Source organism: Cucumis melo, chromosome 1 (genome assembly GCF_025177605.1).
Source record: "Cucumis melo cultivar AY chromosome 1, USDA_Cmelo_AY_1.0, whole genome shotgun sequence".
Lineage (NCBI taxonomy): Eukaryota > Viridiplantae > Streptophyta > Magnoliopsida > Cucurbitales > Cucurbitaceae > Cucumis > Cucumis melo.
In genome coordinates, this window is record NC_066857.1 from 7,985,049 (window position 1) to 7,999,493 (window position 14,445).

The 14,445-nt window shown below is 32.9% G+C and overlaps 1 protein-coding gene across 3 annotated transcripts; it reads right to left on the minus strand.

The window, feature by feature from the left end:
• Positions 1–626: 626 nt before the first annotated feature.
• On the minus strand, positions 627–4,765 carry LOC103500045 (uncharacterized). Of its 3 annotated transcripts, none has more exons than XM_051090149.1 (2): positions 4,485–4,765; positions 627–1,392 (listed from the first exon to the last, which is right to left on the minus strand). In XM_051090149.1, exon 2 carries the CDS (start codon positions 1,283–1,285, stop codon positions 980–982), a length of 306 nt encoding a protein of 101 aa, XP_050946106.1. In that variant the 5' UTR covers positions 1,286–1,392; positions 4,485–4,765; the 3' UTR covers positions 627–979. The 3 variants fall into 3 exon arrangements, with proteins under 3 accessions (XP_050946106.1, XP_016902709.1, XP_050946130.1); XM_017047220.2 differs by having other exon boundaries at positions 627–1,322; positions 4,485–4,759; XM_051090173.1 differs by lacking the exon at positions 4,485–4,765 and adding an exon at positions 2,980–3,011 and having other exon boundaries at positions 627–1,322.
• Positions 4,766–14,445: the final 9,680 nt, after the last annotated feature.

The following is a 14,445-nucleotide window of genomic DNA, read 5'->3' on the forward strand; positions in this document are numbered from 1 at the left end:
ACAAAAAAATAAAAATATTAAACCTCTAGATCATGTGTCCAATTTTGTTAAGTGTCCAATTTTTTTAAATGGTTTTGTCAATGTTGCAATTGCCCTCGAATCAATCTAGAAATTGCATCCAAGATTTATTAATTAAAAAATTTGAAAATACTATATTAAAATTGGACAAACTTGAAATTTTAACTAATTTTTTTCGTTGTTGCTCTAATGACTTGGCTTTCTTGCATTTGAAGGACATGGGATTACCACTAACCAATCACACCATTTACTGTGATAACAAATATAAAGAGTTGATTTATGGTCACTCCAAGTGCCATAAGTAGACATGAGCTAAACAACATCTAGGGTTATTTGTCAACCTCTTCAATTTAGTGTGAGGAGCATCACCATAAAGACCACAATATATCTCAAGTTTCTAATGTGTTATCTATCTATAAAGATTAGAGTAAATAAAAAACTAAAAAAAAAAAACCCACAAGCGCATCAATACATGAAGATTATTTGTAAAAGCAACATCAAAGGAGCTCAATAATGAACAACTCCAAGACCACATTACTGAATAATCATTTTGAGGTTCTTAGATTTTGGGACGATTTAGATATGAACTTCTCTTAAAAGATAAAAAGTTATTGAATACTTGGTATTCTTCTTATATGCAAATAAACTTGGTGTATATCATGGAAAATTTTTGAAAGCACAATTCCATCCAAGTTTACAAAACTAATTAAACCCATCCCAACTTTGCCTCCTATGAATTAATGTTTAGGTTATATATATAAACAAAGTTCTAAATCTCATTTTTCTCATGCTTACAAATGTGCAAACTCTCCCAATGGAAGTGTGAGTTCAGTTGTACCCACAAGAAAACAAAAATACATAGGAAGCAAGATGCTATCCTCCCATCATTTCAGGTCAGCACCACCCATGTTCATTTGAAGACCCTATTCTCTTCCCATCCTTGTCTCAAATATAAAACATACTAATGCTGAACTACAACCACCTCATCGAAATTCCAGTCTCGTACCAGGTCCCTTTTTACTGCCCGGCTCCGCACCAACCTTGGCGTTCCATCCATTACATTGCTGTTGGAAATGGTTGGTTGGGGAGTTACCTTGGCTGATGCTGCATATGACGGGTGGTGTGTTGGAGGAAAAGATGGTCTCCATATTAGGCAGTTGGCCATTGCAGAACATCTTCCCTCATTGTCTGAACTCGAAACCGAATAGCTCCTGAACGAGTGTGAAGGGCTCTCTACGCTATTGCATACAAGACATGCCAGGCTCATATTTATAGTCCAAAGGATCTCCCACTCAAGTTCCTAGCTGCAAGTCATTGTCGAGAATAAAAAGTACAGAAAGTCAGAATCCTGATGATACTCAGCACCTTCCTGTGCTGGAACAAAGGGAAAAAAATACTCGGTAAACTCAACAACACCCAAATCAATCTTCTGAGTTTCTTCCAACCAAAAAAGAACATCCTACATAAAACTCGCTATTATTCACTATATGCAAGAAGATTGTGTGACAAAAAGAACAACATGTGTTGATGTGTTATATTGGCAGAAACTGACTTCCCTCAACAACATTTACTTCGACAAGCAAGCATAAAAATACATATCAACTCAGATGCCAAAGAAAAGTCGTGCAGTATACAACTCTGCAGGGATTCCAAACATTGTCTAATCAAATTGGGTATTATGTATTTCTTGGGGCTGTTTTAACAGCGATATACCCATCATCTGAAAGTTTGATTCAAACTTCTGTACAATTATGCTGCAATAAAAAATAAGACAACTGAATTGTCTAACATTTGAAAATATGAAAGTTGAACTGTAAATATATTCTTCTCTCAAAATATTCAACTTTTCACTCACTACCAGAAGGCAACAAATACAATTGATAACAATATTTGGTCGTTATCAAATCGCATCCCTAACATGTTACCTGTGGGAGGGGGATGGTCCAATCTTTACCAATTCAGAGGTGAAATAACTAGTAACAAGAAATTGAGTAAGTATTTAGTCAAACCGGTTGCTTGCAAGTCCTCTGACCTCATTTTTCCACACCCTTTATTATATAAGATGATTGAACTACAGTCAATATAACAGTTACATATTAATTTTTAACCCTATAGATAAAGAAAGACAATTCACAGGAACAGGAAGGAAGTGGAACGTGAGGTTGAATATTTCAGGAGTGGTGACCATTGCTGAAGGATGAGGGTCTATGTAGGGGTTTGGCTGGGTTGGGAAAGGTGAGGCTTAAGCCTTAGAATGGGAGAGAGCCAACACTCTATTATTTGCACGGGGTGTTATTAACTTCGCTAAATTGCTACTGTTTTCATGTTCTGGTGTTGAACTCTTGGATCAAATATAAATCAGGGATAGTTGTTTCCCCTGTTTTGGATATCTTGTTGGCTATTTTCTGTTTGCAGGTGATTAGATACCAAATATTCAATCACATGGACCACTATGACATTGGGAAATGTGATAGGTTATTTGATATCCAAGTAGATTGTCTAGCGACAAAATAAAATCCAAAAACTTCAAAACATCTAAGTTAATAATAGCTAGTCCTTTTGAAATCTAAACCTTCTCGTGGTGGTTTGTCCTTCCCACCTTATAACTATAAACGAGAGCATTTGAGACATTGAATTGGTTATTAGCCAGCGGGTTATAATACCTAATAGGTTATAATAGTTTGTGCTTGGGATGTCAACTAAAGTTTGGTACTGAATAGTAAACATTGTAACAGAGAGGGTAAGAGAGAATGAGTTGGAAATAGTAAATACCATAATATATGGTAAAAATTGTAACAAGGAGGGATTTAAAATATTATTACTGTAGTTAATTATAGGTTATGATAGTTTGAAATACCAAATATTATAATTGAATCCCCAAACATGGAGTGACCCACCCCCACCAACTTCAAGTTGGACGCCCAAACACCCCATAAAGGAGTAGAAAAAGGATGAACTCACCTATGCACAATTGCAAATTTGCAATGTCAAAGGAGAAAGTAATATCCATTATTAGGGAGCAAGCTGAAAATGAAGAAACCAAAAAACAAAACAAAACAAAACAAAAACAAAAAGACAAAATTTACCAAATGAAGTTAGATCGCAATGTGTCAGTCAATCATTTTAATAAAATAGAAACCCAATATTAATCAGTTGGCTCAGTTTTGATCGATTTTGTTGGTTTCGATCAATTTGGTAAGGTTATGTTGGCTTCAATCAGTTTAGTTAGACAAGACACCCCAATTATTTCAAAAAGTCATTTTAGACATTTGTTTTCAATTTTCCTTAAACCACTAGGTTAGTTAGCATAAGTTTTGGCCAAAAATTAAGCCAAATATACCCACATATATCCTTGCACATAAATTCATTGAAAGCTCAGTACATGAAATGGAACATATATGAAAATGTACCTAGAATTTGCCAAAAGAACATATATATTATGCAGTAAACCAGGAAAACTAAGAGGACCATTTGACACACTGAAGATCACTTAATGGCCAAGGTAACAGAGCTCAAAAGGTTTAAACATGGATACTAGCAAGTGATGAGAGAAAAAATAATGAGTTAGATTGGTTTAAGTCATTTGGCCTCTAAACTTTCAAATGTCTTGATTGAAAAACTCACTTTAGTTGTTGTCCCTAATTTTTCATTAATTGTTTAATAAAAACAGTCACATGACATCAACAGATCAAGCAAATATGTGCATATCTGTGAAGCATTCATCCAATATCCACTTTAGAAGTCCACTGACCAAGTAAATTGACAAAATATGTGTGTACTATTTCAACATTAGATTTCCATTAAATAATTTTTACAAAAAAGAAGATACACAAGCAATTAGAAAGAACTAAAATGGCTATCTTGCAAGAACTAAAATAGAATACACATGAAAGTTCGTAACAAAATAAACAGAAAGGAGGAGAACAATTACTACATAATCTCCCACTCAACCCTAGCTCCCATTCCCCTAAAAGCATAAAATTAGGATTATCACAACAACCAATCACGAGATGAAATCATGTAAAACAAAATAACCCAAGCGATAAAACCTGTTCAGCAACAAAACCAAGGGTTGCAATTTGGAAAATCATAACAAATTTCCGGAATCCCAATTGCTCCAACATTTCAAATCAACAAAGAATTAAACTGAAACTCATCGGAAAGAAATAAAAGAACATAAATCACACTCTAAAACAACAACCCACAATTTATAAAAACCCAAAAGGGAAAAAGAAAAGACAATCCACAGAATTAGATTAGAAGATAAAGAAACCCCACATGAAAGAAGAGACCAATGATAAAGGAAACAGGCAAAAACAGAGGTGAATTGGATCAGAAAACAAAAGAACATGAAATCCACCTAGAAACCTCCGAAGCAAACAAAATCAGAATTAGAAAAAAGGGCAATGAGGTAATAATTGAGAGGGCCCAAAACGTAAAAAGTGGGTAAGATCTGAGAGAAAAACCTGTAATTCCCCCCGTTGGTGGCGAAAGGGGAAGCTTAAGATTCCCGAAGAGCTGAAGAAAGGGTAGGATCTGTGATGAAGTGAGACCCTGAGAGTGGACTTTATTATTAATATTATTGGGTATTTTATACGCACAAACGCATACAGAAACGAGGGATAGAGGAGAGAGAATCAAGATTCTTCCTTTCTTTTTTCCCTTTCCTTCTTTAGTGCTTAGTGCTTTTTGAATTGTGCTCCAACCATTTTTTTTCTCTCTCTCTTTAGATAAGAGAGAAATGGGCAGCCATGAATTGAAAAGTTAATGGTTCCATTGAATGAAAGTAGAAAAGAAAAAGCAATCTCATATTAATTTTATTACATTTTGGTGGAACCGTTGTAACTTAACTTTAAACTTTCAATAACTCTATCAATTTAGTAGTTAAATCTCTCTTTTAATGGTTATCAAAAAGATTATGTCCAACGTCATGCGTTATTCTATGATGAATACATAAATAAAATTTCTAAAAAAATTATAATAGACTCGCTACATTATTTTTTAGTTGTAAGCTAGGCCTTTTCTTGATTTTTGATCTACTATGAATGTGTTGTTTATTTCATTCTATTAACTTATATATCTCTTTAAGTTTCAAGGCGAAATTGTATCTGATTCATTGACTTTTAGTACAGACAAAACTTATGTGCACTATATTTCTCTTTATTGAATCGATCATTAGTAGTATTAGTTGTTCTTTTAATTGTCACATTAGGTTTCTTTTTTATATGTGTAGAGTTTGATAGTCTAACTGCAGTGTGATTGTTGAAAGCAAATGAGTTACAATTTTCCTCTATGGAGACTCTTGTTAGATCCCCTGTGAAGGAGATGTTAATAATTATCAATAATTATCTTTAAGATTTAAGAAGTTTCTTAAAAACAATTTTGAACCATTGGATCTCACATTTTGTCTAAAATTAATTTATGGTCATTGAATTTTTTGCATCTCTCCAGAACATTTGGAGTCATTGGATCATACACATATATTGAGGATAAATTAGAGCCATTAGATTTGCTTAATGGCTAGGTATCTTTTGGCTATAAATAGGTGAGGACCCATGGTTGCCAACCCATCCCAAAATCTCCAATAAGTGTGTGAGGGTTAAAATAGAGAGAGTTTCTTCTTATAAGAAAGCTTTGTATTCTCCGTTAGAAAGAAAGTTTGTAACTCCTATTTCGTATAGTGAACTCTTCTATCCTTGCTCGTGGTTTTTACCCAACTTGTTTAGGAGTTTTCCACGTAAAATTCTGTTATATCCTCTCCCTTTTTCTTCTTCATTATTATTGTTCTCAATCTCCTTTAGTTGCAATCTTACTTTATTCGATCACAGTCCAATTTTACAACAGGAGATTGTTGAGATTAATGGGAACATGAATGTGTGAAATTCAACATATTAGTCAGATTATATATAGAATCACGAGGCAAACCATTTAGTCTCATGGGCACTTAATGGGGTATGTTCACCTGTGTGTTGGGACGATTTTTTTCGTATGACTTAAGTTTTATTGGGTTTAAGTCCAACCTCATAAACCTAAACTTTGTGCACGAAGTTAGAATAGTTGGGGAAAATCTATCATGGTTAAGTAGGCAACAAGAGCAATAGTTAAATCCGATTCCTCTCACTTGAAGAATGGTTAAGTCTACATTTTAAACCCCTTAAAGAGGTGGCAACAATATAAGTTGTATGCGTAGTAAACGTAACAACCAATAAAAACATGGGAAACTTACATAAATGTAATAAAACACCAAACTATTTACGACCCGTGTAACAAAGCACATAAAGTTAGCCATTTTTTAAATATTTCAGGTTTGCCCTTCTCTTCTTCGCGATTTCTTTCATCGTCTTTCTTCTTTTCCTCTTCTTTTTTTCTGCTATTTCTTTCTATCATCTTTCTTATTTTTCAATTGTTTTTTTACTTCGTTAAATATTTCCATCGTATTTCTTCTTTTCTGATTTCGCGATTTCTTTCAACCGTCTTTCTTCTTTTTTTGATTCTTTTTTACATCATTTAATATTTACATCTTTTTCTTTTCTGATTCTTTTTTATGTCGTTTAATCTTTCCATCATTTTTTTACGCGTTTACATTTAGGTAACCAAATCTAAACGACTGTGTATAAGACAAATAATCTTGAAAAAAAAATCATTTAGATTGGAGTAGCTAAATGTTAACGATCGTGTAAAAAAAATAAAAAATTGTGTATAAAAAAAAATCTTGAAAAAAAATCATTTAAATTGGAGTAGCCAAATGTTAACGATCGTGTAAAAATAATAAAAGATTGTGTATAAAGAATCTTGAAAAAAAATCATTTAAATTGGAGTAGCCAAATGTAAATGATCATTTAAAAAAGTAAACGATCGTGTAAAAAAAATAAAAGATCGTATATAAAAAATCTTGAAAAAAATCATTTGATTGGAGCAGCCAAATGTAAACAATTGTGTAAAAAAAAGTAAACTATCGTGTAAAGAAATCTAAACGATAGTGTAAAAAAAATTAAAAAAAATCGTGTACCAAATTTAAAAAAAAAAATCATTTAGATTTGGGTCCCCAAATCTAAACAATCGTGTAACAAAATTAAATGATAGAATTAAAAAAATAAATTGTAGCCATATCTAAACGATTGCGTATAAATTGTAGCCATATCTAAACGATCGCGTTGTAGCCATATCTAAACGATCGAGTATATATTGAACCATATTTAAACGATTACGTATAAATTATAACCATATCTAAACGATTGCCTTGTAGCAATATCTAAACGATCGCGTATAAATTATAGTCATATCTAAACGATGGTGTATATATTGAACTATAACTAAACGATCGCGTATAAATTGTAGTCATATCTAAACGATCGCAAATATATTACGCTTGCATTATTGACGGCATGGTTGACGAGGCATTTTCGATATTTTACACAGTGGGCCTCTGGGTTTTTTCCATTTTTGGAATTGTTCTATCCAGTGTAAATATTTTGTCGCTTTTTTATATTTTTGAAAAGACCCCTAAAAACATATTCTAAAACTTATTGGAAACTTATTCTCAATTCTTTTTCTTTTTCTTTTAAAAAATACAAATTTAGTTAAATACTCATTAATCACATCATAAAAATTCACAAACTAAAACACTAATAATAATTATAAAATTTTGGAAAATTAAAATAATATAATTGTTATGTTTGTTATTAAAACAATGTACCAACACTTTGTTGGGATTTTGTCAAAAAGATGTTATGAAATTATCTTTTATTAATGAGTTATTTAATTTTAAAAAGATAAAAGAACCTCATTTATTTTAGGAATCTTATATTATTATCTTTTTGAGATTATCCTTGAGAAAATATATATATACATTACAGAACTTGTGGGTTCTGGTACGACTGACGAACGAAGAAAACTTTTTGGAACTATTAGTCGAATCTGTATTGCAATAACTATAGCGGAAGAAGATAGTGCGATTATTTATCTATGGTCTCGATGTGTTGATCTGTGATGATTCTTATGATGAGTAATGAGAAAGAAGAAGTAGTGATTCGAGTGGTCACAGTAAACTTCAGAAGAGTATGAAGATATTGTCGAAGATATTCACTCATGCATTCAGGGGAGCCTGAAGTCTGAAGCTAATAAGCATGTTAAATAATCATATAGTTTAATAGAGTTCATATGTTGTATCGATGTATACTGACTAAGTGTGAATCATAATAATATTACTCATTAAGGCTGTGCGCAGCTCCCTAGACGTAGGCAGTATTGGTCAAACTGGATTACCAAAGTTTATTGTGTTATTCTCTTTTGTTGTCCTTCTAGCTATTACAATAGTTATTAACTTGTGATTTAACTGAAGGTTATTTGATTATCTCACATTGTTTTTTCACACTTAATGGTTTAATATCATAATGGTCGTTTGATAACGTTCATATTTTCTGTTTTCTTTTTTTATTTCTCATTTTCTAAAAAACATACTTATTTTCATAACTATTCTTGTTTCTCGTTTTCAAAATTTTAAAAAACATTTCTAAAATTTAGGCCAAATTTGAGAATCTATGAAAAATTGGTTTTCCTTGTTTCATTTATGATAGGTAAATATGATCTTATACTTTGGTTGAGTTTGTTTAAGCATATACTTGTGTTTCTTCTCTCTTATGTAGGTTGTTGGTTTGAATCTTAGGTATTCCTTTTTTTTAATAGTTCGTTTTTTTATTATTTATTGTCTTTTTTTTCTAATAGTTTTTTTTTCCTTTTATAACGGTACTATTGAACTAGAAATTTTAAAGCAATCGCAAATTGCCACGTGGTAAATGACAAAAATACAAATGCACTAGTAGAAAAAGGGTCTACAATGATAGTTAAATGCTGTCATTAAACGTTTTCGTGACAGTTTTTTGTAGCCATTGATGCGGCAGTCATGGAAAGTATTTTATGACAGTTGTATAAAACTGTCACGAAATGTGGTTTTCATGGCATAGAATAAATGTCACGAATTAAATATTTTATGACAGATTATAACTGTCATTATTTATTTTTGATGACAGTTAATAACTATTATTGTTTATATTTTAGACAACTGATAACTGTCATAGTTTACATTTTATGACAGAGAATAACTGTCATTGTTAATATTGTATGACAGATATTAAATGTCATTATTTATCATTTATGACACTTTTTAACTGTGATCATTTTACTTACCATGACTTTAATTAACTGTCAAGAAAAATTTTTCGATGACAGTTTTATTTTTCAATTTAAATGTCATAGTTGTGTTTTTAGTCACTGTTTTGAACTGCCCTCTTTTTTTATTGAATCCCGTATTTCTTATCGCCCTGCCATTACACATACCATTAAACAGACCAATACAATCACATATGGAAAGAAACGGTGAACGCTTTAATAGAAAGAAACATACACTTTCTAATATTGTTTTAATTGTTGGTACAAATGTATTTTGGTACGAAAAAACTATTTAAATAACTACATTTAAACAAAATAATTTCCTACCAAACCTACAAAAAAGCCTATACATCAATGAATTGACATAAATATGGTTTCATTGCTCCAAGATTGTGGAAAAACCTAGTAAGAAAAGAAAAGGAAAAAAAAATGATTCAACATGACAACACATTCACCCACATAAACACTTCACATTCACTTCAACAACACAGAGCACATACACACTTCAAGAATAATAACTTCTAAGCTTGGCAGTGAATTATTCTTTTCTATAACTTCTAAGCTTGGTATTGGGAATGTACAGGGTATTCAAATGGAAAGCCTTACATATATGAGTCACAAAATTATGCTACTGTTTAAGTACAGAATGTACAAAATTCATCCATATGAAAAAGAAGAAAAACATAATTACAAACACCAAATTCAGCCCACAAACTTAGCCAAATTCATTACGGAACTTCACAAAAATGCCAAAACCAACTGCGAATAACAAAAATCAAAGCTAAAACACCTATAAGCATATCAATGGCTAAAAGCAAAAAAATTGATCAAATAATGCACTAGCACAAAGTACAAAAAGAGAGAAAAACAACCTTTTGAATGAAAATGAATTCTAAAGTGCTGAGATTTGAAGTAGAAGGTTGAGAAGAACTTTTAGCGCCTAGCAAGTAATCGTGCAGTCAACAATTGGGCTCGTTCTTCTTTAGAATTCCCACAACTAATCGATCCAGCATCAACGAACTTACTAAAGAGTAACACTGTAATAACATATCTTTTAGCACCTGGAAAGTAATCGTGCAGTCAACAATAAGTGCATTACAAAGACATTGAAAGAAGATAAATTTCAAACAAACTTACTAAAGAGTAACACTGCAATAACATATCTTACATTATGTACGCATCAAGGCAAGTGGTAGCTATTGGTTGCATAGATGAGAAATCCTTCAACGACTCTATCATTATGCAACATTTTCTTCGGACCCCAAATACGTCATATGGTGTGGTGATTTGAATTGCTGACCCCATATGTTCAACTATTCGTAGTAAGAATCATAGTGCAACTGGAGCATTTTGAATTGGTGTGGGTGCGAATGTGGTCATATCCTTAGTAAATTCCCCATAGTCCATCTACAAAAGATATTGCAATTAGGGTTAATACAAAATGTGACATGTATATCCTTCAATGGAAAATTCATTACCTTTATATTGTTAGTAATGATAAGATATCATGGCCACAATATGTGTGAATCAACTTCCTGGGACATTTTGTACATCCCTTGCTCTGATGGAATGGGAATTGCACAATCCCTATCCACCACGACATCTATTGCGACTTTAACATTGTCACCTTCTACATTTGAATCAAATATGGTCCCCCATGCAACGACATGATCTTTCATTTCAAACGCCAACTTGCACGGAGTTGCAACCTATTTAGAAGACTTTGTCAAATATGTATACCTCACAAGATACAACAAACAAATTTCAGGAATTATTGAATGAAGCACGTAATGAGTTGTACCACAGTTGTTCTGAATTTTCCTCTAATTTTCTTGTTAAGTTTATGTACGTCAAGGTTCTAAACGATTGGAGTAACAAGTCCTTTGACATGTTGTTAGAACTCTTAAGACCAACGTTTCCAATATGCAGTAGTACTATCCCTAGTTCATTTTATGAAGACAAATGAAAACTTCGTGACTTGGGCTTGGGATACAAGACTATTCACGCGTGCAAGAACAACTGTGTATTATACTAGAAAGAGTTTGCCGATTTACAACATTGTCTAATTTGTCACCATGGAAATGCTTGAAAGAGACAAATTTCTTCATGTCATTGCTTATACCTAGTCCTAGATCTTCAACCATTGATTGAGGAATTGAAAGAGTTATGAAATTTCGGGGTGCGTACGTATGACTCTCTTACTGATTAGTTCTTTTAGCTACATGTAGCCTTGTAATGGATGATTAATGATTTCCTGCTAACATGAGATGGCATAGAGAAAAAGCAAGGATGAATGATAGTGACAAACCACATACCCAAATATTTGTTTAGTTTATATTTCGAATCTAATTAAGTGTTCGTATTTTCTTAATGAATGTTTGTTTTCGTTGTCCATAGGAACTATATAGTCATTCTCAAGCATTTTCGACGAGACAAATGTGATTTTTCTCAAGTTTGTCGAGAATCTAAATAACCCTGCGGGAGGGCCGTCATCAGTGGGCAAATATTTGGGTGAGTCTAATGGTACGTTAACTCACAATTATTTGAACTTTTTTTCTAAAATTAACTTGTTTTAATTTATTCAGCAGGTACTGCTCAACCATCTCCGACTTCGACTCCGACTCCTAGGAGACATGTGGAGTCTCGACTCCTAGAGTTTGAGCCCTACATTCACGCCAATGGAAGGATTTCGATGTCGATAGACCCTGGCACGCAAAAGCCTATTTCACCACACGTTGTTCGCTTCAACCAGGTAATAAGTGTGTATGTAAGAAAGACATTTCCAATCTGCTGCCTTAGGTGGGCAGACGTAGGAAGAGAAAACATCAAGGTTGTCAAGGGTGACCTACAAGTACGTCTACTACACATTTATGTTTTCATTTGAAACATATTTAAGTTAACCAAGCTAATGTATTTTTTTTAATGTGTAGCATTTTTTCATGCTTAATTTCAACGATCAAGCAATGAATAGATTTTTTGAGCATCAAATGCTCAATACTTTTAAAGAGTTTAGGGACGACTGTCACAGGCACTTCAAAAAATACAGCGGCCTTAAGGAGGCATGTGCCAACGCACCATACATATTGGTGGTACGTATGGAGGATTGGCACTATCTCTGTGATTATTACATGAGTTGTGCATCCAGGTGAACAATGATACGCTTTGTAATGGTTAATTATGTTTTCAACTTTTAATATGTATAACAAATAAACAATATAATTGTTTTTATGCACGAGTAATCACGAACCAATAAGGTTGCTAGACAGAAGCAGCCTTACAATCATAGCAATAGGTCAAAGTCATTTCTACAACGACAACACAAGCTCATTGAGTAAAGAGGTGAGTCGGTCGACCGTTTGGAGTTGTTCCGACAAACACATGTTCGAGATGGGACTTTTGGATCGAAAGTCGTAGAGGAGGCATATGTAAGTTATTCGAGCAATACTTCTGCCTTATTTGTCCTCTTCAATTTATTTGTAACTTACTAATTTAATTTCTAAATTTGTTACATAATCAAATTCTGTAAATCTAGTCCTATCCTACCCTAGATGGTTCTCAGCCAGCCACTATTTGAGAATGAGATATTCGAGACTGTGTTGGGTAGATAACCGAGCTACTCAAAAGGCCTTGGTTGGGGACCCAAGTCGAAGTCCTTTAAGACGAGCAGTGCGATCAATGCCTTGACCTCATTTTCACAATCCACGATAGAGTTCCAATGACGGGTCGAGCTTCATGAAGCTAAGTGGGCAATCGAAGAATAGAGAAAGATGCAAGAGATATTAGCTTCACAAGTGGAACATATGCGGAAGCTCATAGAAGACGTGAGTCGGACACAACAAGGACCACCGTGTGATCCCTAGCTTTGCAGTACGTATATATTTTTCCATTATTCTTAAGTTTTTGAAATTACATTATTCAATAATGATGTGCATATATACAAAACTTAGACACGTTTGTATCATTGTAGGTCTCGCGGGGTAGAATGGCGTACGAGGCTCGTTAGGAGATATACCTAGTTTATGGCTTTCTATGTATTTTTTTTTACATTTACTATTTTTATTTGTATTTTAAAACTTATTAAACTGTAATCACATTTAAATTTTTGTTCAATTTGATATTTTATATCGGTATTTACTAATTTATTGTTTATTTTCTTTAATTAATATTGCATAAATCATACTACAATAAAAAAATGTGAATACTACAATCGAATAAAAAACATTTCAGACAAAAATAATAAATTATATATTTAAAAGATTTCTCGATGCACCACATATGTAGGGGATAGGGTATATATCCCGACGTACCCAAGAAAGCGTCGAAAACATAGTTCCTGATGTTGCTTCGGGAATGGTTATTTTTTACGCACAGCTGACATTGAACATGTAGACATCGGGAATGGATTGTTTTCGACCCACGATCAACCTGGAAAGTCTGTCGTCAGGAGACATACTCCCAACGCTGTGTTGGTGACGCGTCGAAAATCTGTCTCGCGACGCATTTCTTCTGACTCTCTTTCCGACATCTCTTTCGATACTTTTATTCAGTCATCAATTAATGATCACAATTAAATGTCATTAAATAGTAAGATTATTTTTTAGTAGGACTTCTATGAATTTTATTCATTAAAAAAAAATAGTTGTGGGGTGTGGCTGATTATTAAAAGAAAATTAGTAATACCTCACATTTTTATTACTTTTTACTATATAATTTCGAAAATCATAACCTCAAATTAATCTTAAGTTACCTAAATTAAATTTATTGAATGTTGGATTTTTTTCTTCAATAAATTAGTTTTACTTTCTTTGTTTTGGGAGCTAAATTTGAAAAATAGTATATTGGGTGGATCACCTTATTTTTCTCTCGAGTTCCCTAAGACGGAAAATATAGCTATCATGCCCCTTTAAAATGTTCCTAGCGTGTTGCATAACTCAAATGACATTTGATGAAAGGCAAGCATGTCATAAGGACAAGTAAAGGTTGTCTTATGCTTATCTTCAGGTCCAATGGTGATTAAGTTGTAACCAGAATATCCATTAAAAAAGAAATAGTATTTGTTGTCTGAAATCGGTCTAACATTTGGTCAATGAAAGGTAGGGAAACATGGTTCTTCTTAGTGTCTGCATTTAGCTTTCGATAGTCCATGTATGTGAGACCCGTATCTAGTAGAAGGGTCGTTTTTTGGAAAAAATAAAAGGCTTGAAGTAAATAATTCTGAAAGAAAGAGTTTTTTTTTAGTATTGAGGCATTTTGATACTT

Bases quoted from the DNA above. Each gene is read 5' to 3' on its own strand.
- LOC103500045 (XM_051090149.1), bottom strand. From the start codon at position 1,285: ATGAGCCTGGCATGTCTTGTATGCAATAGCGTAGAGAGCCCTTCACAC.